Below are 7500 nucleotides of genomic sequence, written 5' to 3'. Positions count from 1 at the left end.
GGAATTCTTCATTTGAAGTGGAACTGTTCATTTCAAACTTAATAAAACAATAAATAATCTCAGTTGTAAATGTGAACAGGTTTGTGTTTCTGGTACCTGAGAGGAAGCGGGGGAGAGCAGAGGTGAGGGGGAGGTCAGCTGTCCCCCCTCCCTCCCCTTGGACTGGTCCATGTGTGGCGGGTTGCGGGGGTCGGACCAGGTGGTCTGTCTGGTGACAGGATGGAAATAAAACACCTTCCCACTATCCTGGTCAGTGTGCACCTGCAGAGAAAACATGGTGCATTCAGGTACATCCGTATTTATTATGTTTGTATGAGGAGGTCAAAAAAACTTCATGAAGGGAAAGTTGCTTCTATTTTTAACTAAACTGTTATTCATTTATTTAAATAAATAAATAATAATCTTTTATTTGTTCAGGTTATTAGCTTTAAAATAAATAAATAACATTTTGTTTTTGTGTCTTTTCTCAAACATGACATCAAAACACAGGAAAAACAAGGTTATTTACAAATAAAAAAAACTTTTAGAAACAGTCGCCTAGCAACAGTTTTCATTCGATCATCTGAATCCTACATCAAGTCACAAATGGACATTTATAAAATAATATCCAGTTTCCTGACCAGTGTCATTGTCAGTGTGCGACTGAAGTGTCTTTGAGCAAGGCAGTGAACCGTCAGCTGTTCCTCAGCAACATGTGAGCTTTACCTGTTCATTGGATCTCTGAGGAACAAACCTGATCAGCTCAGGTGACGTCTGATTAAACTTTAATCACCTGTGAGCTGCAGCCACACGAACACACCAGAACCTGAACTGAAACTAAACTTCTGTTCAATAAAAACATTAGAACAAGAGCTGCGATAAAAAACTAAAAGACAATATGAGTTACATATCAAATGTTATATATATATATATATATATATATATATATATATATACGTATACACACACACACACACACATATATATATATATATATATATATATAGATATATATTATATATAGTATCTATAAGAGCTATGATAAATCAACTTTTTTAAAGGTGAAATTTCATCAGCTTCTCTTTTTTTTCCAGTGTTTCTGTGTCACTTAGGTTCCTTTCAGTAGTAAATTTCATCTGTTGCTTGAATCTCAATGTTTCTGTTTCAACTATCACTTCCATTCCTTTCAGCCCTGAAGTTTTTTATTTCAGTTCAGTTTAGGTTCTTCTGCCTCGACTTCGTTCACGCCTCAAATTTCAACCTCCACTTAATTTTCTTTCAGTGCTTCTGTCACTCCTTAAATTCAATCAATCACTTCATTTTCCTTTAGTGTTCCTGTCTACTATGTCACTTCAATGTCTGTCAGTTTTCAGACCTTAGATTTCACCTGCCACTTCAACTGCTTTTAGTCCTTGCATTTTGTCTCAACTGCCCTTGCAGCTTATTCTACTCTGTAAATTTCCTCTACCACTTCAGTTTCATTTAGTACTTTAGTCTGAACCATCACATCAACTTCTTTTATTATTTTTAGTTCATCTGCCACTTCAATTTCTTTCAGTGCCTTTGTCAGAACTGTCATAACCTCATAACCATAACCTCTTCATTTTCCTTCAGTTCTTCTTTCTTAATGGTAACTTCGTCTTCCTCTCGCTACATTTTACCTACCACTTCATTTTCTTTCAGTTTGTCTGTCCACACTGCCACATCAATTTCTCTCAGTCCTCATATTTCATCTGCTGTTTCATTTTCTTTTAGTGATATTGACTTCCACTTCAATTCCTTTCACTCCTTAAATTTCATCTGCCACTTCGATTTACTTCACAACTTCTGTCTCAACTGAAACTTCCACTTCTTTCAGTGTTTAAATTTCCACTGTCATTTCAATGTCTGTCTGTGCTTCTGTCCTCTGTGTCCACTTCAGTTTCTTTCACAGCTTCTGTCTCAGCTGCCGCTTGAAGTCCTTTCAGTATTTAAACTAACGCTAATGAAACACAGAGGTCAGAGGTCACCTTACCTGCCACTCCTCCTGTGGGCTGAGCGGAGAGGCGGGGCTTATCATGCCGGAGGAGGAGACGGAAGACAAGGGGGTGTGGTCTGGGACAGAGGGGGCGGGGTCAGAAGGAGGTGGTGGTATTGGGGCCGAGGTCTGAGGGAGACACGTTTTCTTCAGAGAGGAGACGTTGGCGTAGATGGGCGAGTTAGGGCCGGGCGAGCTGTGGTCCTACAGAGAGAGAAAGAGAGAGAGAGAGAGAGAGAGAGAGCGCGACGACTTAAAGGAACAGTACATCACTGTTTTGATTTTTTATGATGACAAACTGGATGATCTGGATAAAGAAGATAAATGATGATTGACTAATGATAATTGATAAATGAAGCCAAACATCTGAGAGTTTCTGTCACAGTAACATCTAAAGAGAAACTGATAAACTCTTCTCCTCATTAACAATAACGATCTCTTTGTCTGGGTGGAGCGAGCCGCCGTCCGACAGGAAGTGCTCCTCCTATGTTTTATAAACACACACACACACACACACACACACACACACACACACACACACACACACACACACGCACACACGCACACATGCACACACACACACACAAACAGTAAATGAATGCTGTGGTCACTTCACTGTGAAGATTATTTCTTGGATTTGTGTTGAACTGAAATGTCTCATGAATATTAATCATCCTGAAATAACTGATCATGCTCTCGATATAATTATATTAATGCTAATGATCACATGTAAAACAGTTTCTGCTGCTGACACTGTCATTTTGTCGTCACTTCACATGATGCAGATACAAACTGGACTCGGAACGACCGGCTGTTTTACCAGCTGAAGAGCCAAAACACTGTGACGGACGAGGCCTCACCACACCTGTACCTGTGTGACTGTGGCTACAGGTAAAGAGCTGATGTTGATGAGCCAGGTGGAAACACAGAGTTCCACAGCTGATCACTGTCTCTCTATCCACAGACTTTATGAACATTTTCAATTTGCAATTTTAAAAACCTGAATGAAACATTCAACAAAGGAAATCTGAATATAAGAGAAAGTTTTTCTCTTGATGAGACGAGGTGACTGTGAACGTCCAAGCAGCAGGTTCTCACAGTAATACAGACCAGGTGAGTCCAGGACCAGGTGTGTCTCCTCTGAATGTTTAACAGACTGTTAGTCAGAGGTCAGAGGTCAAACTCCACAATAACACCTGAGTTTCACATTAACCTGAACATCTGTCAGCTGAGATCAGCTGTTACCCTGAGACACTGTCAAGGACCAGGCCAGAGACCTGGACTATAAACTGGCCTCAGGTCCTGGACCGCAGAGTCCTGAATCAGCGGTCGTAGTTCACTGACTTCACAAAATCCATCAGAGCCTAAAACAGCAGAATGAAGGAAGCGTAACCAATAACTTCAACAGTTCAGGTTGTGTGTACTTACCCATAATGCCTCTGTGTTCCTAAATTCTATCCAGAATCAAACTCTATTAGAAACAAGTCAGGAAGTTTCTCTGTTTCTGCTCCGACTGGAACTCAAACCATTGTCAGACTGCAGCCAGTCCTCTCCAGCCTGTAGCTCCGCCCCTCTGCAGCCTGTAGCTCCGCCCCTCTGCAGCCTGTAGCCCCGCCCCTCTGCAGCCTGAAGCCTTATCCCTGCTGATTTAAATACCCTTTTTCATACCCTGGAACCTCCTCACAGACTCACCTGACATCCTCCAGGACACCTTGAACCTCTTCCAGGTTTCACAGAACTTCTCAAGGAAACATGTTCAAGGACCAACAACCTCCTCAGGATTTTATAAAGCTTCCTCAAGGACATTTACGGCGTTTATAATGACTCCTAGAACATTTTCAATGACTCCTGGACACACACACACACAGTATAAGATATCATCAGGTCCACAGGGAACTGCTGGTTGTTCAGGAAACATTTTATAAACTGCTCATAAAGACTGAAGAAATCTTCCACAGCGACACATTCGCTGACCACGGCAGACTCACCACACCTCTGTGGATTTACAGCCTGTTTTACAAACTGTTGTAAAAACTGTTGCGTTATGCACACGCACACGCACACACACACTAACACAGTGAACCTCTGGTTGTTTGGACTCTGCAGTGCATCTGAAGCAGGATGACACTCTGCTGCCCTCTGCTGTTTCCCTCCAAAACCTGTGTCACCTCAGTCAGAGGAAGACAGTGAGGCTGAAGCCTGAACAAGAAAAACCAGGTCTAACCTGCTATGGCCCCTGTGGGGCTCCTGTCGCCCCCCCCCCAACAGGTTCCCTCCACTCTCTCTACCCAGAAACTAGTCAGGATAATCTGACACAGCTGTGATGCTCTGGTCCAGGACTGACTGCTAAGGTTCTACTGAACCAGACCGGACCTGAACGGACTGGACCACTGCTGTGATCTGCAGCCAATCAGGATGCAGCTCAGACCAGGACACATGGTTAATATTTGTCTGAAGACCAGACGAGTCCAGTTTGACAGAAGAACGTCGTAACCACAGATTCACCACAGACCTTCAGCTGGTTCTGTCTGGGTCCAGGTCTGTGGAGTCAGCTTCACTCACTCAGACACTTTATCCTCGTTCACTTTCATCTGCCACTTCAACTTCTTTCAAAATGAGCACAGCCACTATTATTATAATTATTATTGTAAAGTCAGTCTTTTGTAGTTTAACAGTTTCTGTTAAAGTGCTGAGCTGAGAGACCAGATTCAGCCTCACAAACCAGTCAGACCAGTTCACACACACACACACACACACACACACACACACACACGCACACACACACACACACACTCAGGTGTCAGGTTACTGTGTTTCCTGCCTCGTCCTGCAGGTGTCGCTGCAGCATCGTCCTCTCACAGTTTCCTGTCCGACTCTGAACACATCCTGCTGACTGTGACATCACTACATCCTGCTGACCTCATCACATCCTGCTGTGACATCACCAGACACCACACAGACCCCCCCCCCATGAGTATTTAATACAGTAAGAAACAAAAAATAAAAAATAAAAGTAAATTCAAGGACCAGTTTACTGCAGTTCTGGAGGTCAGAGGTCAGAGGTCAGCAGTGTTTCTGCTCTGATGAGAATAAAAAGAGGAGACAGCTTTTTTTTCTTTTGCTTCCTGTGTCGACGCATCAGGAAATGACACGCTGGAGAAGGCTTTTATTTTGTAAGAAGAAGTGCAGCCTCTGAGTGAAGCAGCAGTTTGAATGTACTTTGATCAGCGTTGCTGATTATTGATGATCAGTCTCCTCCTCAGTCGAGCATGCCGACAGTCAGACCGGACGTCCCTGATCTGTGATCAGAAACCTCTTTGTGAAGGGAATCTAAAACCTGAACGAGCTGCAGGTCGGACCACTGACGCCACCATCTTACCTTTGTGGGGGGTGGGGCAGGTGCAGGGACAGATTCAGGTGGTTCTCCAGGACTAACCCTTCCTCCAACCAGAGCCTCCAGGTCCAGGTTCAGGTCCTGGATCGACTCATAGATGTGGTTTGATTCTTCCTCCTTCGTTGAATCCTCATCCTCATCAGCACTCTCCTCCACGCTCATCTCCTCCTCCTCCTCCTCCTCCTCCTCCTCCTCCTCCTCATCCTCCTCCTCCTCCGGCTCTATTGGTGACTCCTGCTTGTCATGGCAACCTGCAGTCAGTGAGGACCTGTTGTGGATGCCGTTGTTGGGGGGGACCACTGGGACCACTGGTGTCTCCACCGGTATGGGCTGGGTTGGGAGCCGGGCTGTAGAAAGGGGGTCAGCTGGACTGAAACTGGGAACCCGAGCTTTCCCAGAGTCCATTTGGTCATCCAGGCACCCTGGCAGGTGAGGCTGCTTTTGACTCAGACCACCGTTGGCCATGTTCGTATTCCTGCTGGTCCCGGTCTCTATGAGACCAGATGGGGGGTTGCCAGGATGCCGTGGTGCTGGCACCACCTGATGTGACAGGTCATGGAAGTCCAGTGGGACACCAAATGTCGACAAGCGGTTCTCAGTCTTGCGGTACCCGGTGGATGTATCGGGTCTGAGCCGGATTGTCACCTCGTCCCCTGGTTTGGTTCTAGTGGGCTCATCCAGAGTCTTTGGAACAGGGACAGGCACAGGGACTGGGGCAGGTGCAGTCATGGGAACCAGAACTGGTTCAGGACTGAGTGGATCAGCAAAGTCCAGTGGGGAGGGGAAGTCCGCCGGCAACTCCTTAACGTACTTGGCGGGGATGTAGAAGGGTTTGGAGCTACAGTCACTCTGGACCTGCCACCAGTGGTCGTTGGTCTTAGCCAGCAGGACGTAACGTTCATTGGGTTTGATGGAGACCAGCACCCCATCCCGACCCTGGTACTCATACTCAAACTCCACCAGGACAAGACCCAGACCTGAAAGACAGGGTTTAGACCGGAGGACCAGAGGGAATAATTAACAGTGTTAAATCAAGTACAAGAGCCAATGCTAATGCTAACTCTATTGCTACTACTAATACTGTTACTACTGATAACACTACTGCTAACAATACTACAGTTAATGCTAGCATTAGTACTTTTACTGCTAACACTATTATAGTTACTGCTAACACTACAGCTAACAGTGGGGAGTAGAGTACTGCTAACACTACTACTGTTACTGCTAACACTACTACTGTTACTGCTAACTCTACTACTGTTACTGCTAACACTACTGCTTTTATTGCCAACTCTACTACTGTTACTACTAACACTACTGCTTACACTACTACTTTTACTGCTAACACTACTACTGTTACTGCCAACTCTACTGTTTACACTACTACTGTTACTGCTAACTTTACTACTGTTACTGCTAACTCTACCGCTAACACTAGTACTGTTACTGATAACTTTACTGCTAACTCTACTACTGTTACTGCTAACTCTACTGCTACTGTTACTGCTAACACTACTGCTACTGCTAACACTACTGCTACTGCTAACACTACTACTGTTACTGCTAAATCTACTGCTACTGTTACTGCTAACTCTACCACTGTTTCTGCTAACACTACTACTGTTACTGCTAACTCTACTACTGTTACTGCTAACACTACTGCTTTTATTGCCAACTCTACTACTGTTACTGCTAACACTACTGCTTACACTACTACTGTTACTGCTAACACTACTACTGTTACTGCTAACACTACAGCTAACAGTGGGGAGTAGAGTACTGCTAACACTACTACTGTTACTGCTAACACTACTACTGTTACTAGTAACTGTACCACTGTTACTGCTAACACTACTACTGTCACTGCTAACTCTACTGCTACTGTTACTGCTAACTCTACTGCTACTGTTACTGCTAACACTACTGCTTTTATTGCCAACTCTACTACTGTTACTACTAACACTACTGCTTACACTACTACTTTTACTGCTAACACTACTACTGTTACTGCTAATTCTACTGCTTACACTACTACTGTTACTGCTAACACTACTACTGTTACTGCCAACTCTACTGTTTACACTACTACTGTTACTGCTAACTTTACTAC

General features: G+C 44.3%; 1 protein-coding gene across 1 annotated transcript in view; it reads right to left on the bottom strand.

Annotated features, from left to right (window-relative positions):
* Nucleotides 1-7500, bottom strand: part of LOC111656110 (rho GTPase-activating protein 27-like) — a 25814-nt gene that overhangs the window by 9126 nt on the left and 9188 nt on the right. Inside the window, exons 3-5 of the mRNA XM_087174371.1 lie at nucleotides 5376-6367; nucleotides 1994-2200; nucleotides 49-261 (exon numbers count right to left, since the gene is read on the bottom strand). Of these exons, the coding sequence (XP_087030497.1) occupies nucleotides 49-261; nucleotides 1994-2200; nucleotides 5376-6367 (1412 nt within the window). The remainder of the gene's footprint in view (nucleotides 1-48; nucleotides 262-1993; nucleotides 2201-5375; nucleotides 6368-7500) is intronic.

This window comes from Seriola lalandi, unplaced genomic scaffold (assembly GCF_002814215.2).
Source record: "Seriola lalandi dorsalis isolate HSWRI2012SDOR001 ecotype SW California unplaced genomic scaffold, Sedor1 jcf7180002054344, whole genome shotgun sequence".
NCBI classification, from domain to species: Eukaryota; Metazoa; Chordata; class Actinopteri; order Carangiformes; family Carangidae; genus Seriola; species Seriola lalandi.
The sequence above is the reverse complement of the archived record's forward strand: the minus strand, read 5'-3'. Positions and strand labels throughout refer to the sequence as shown.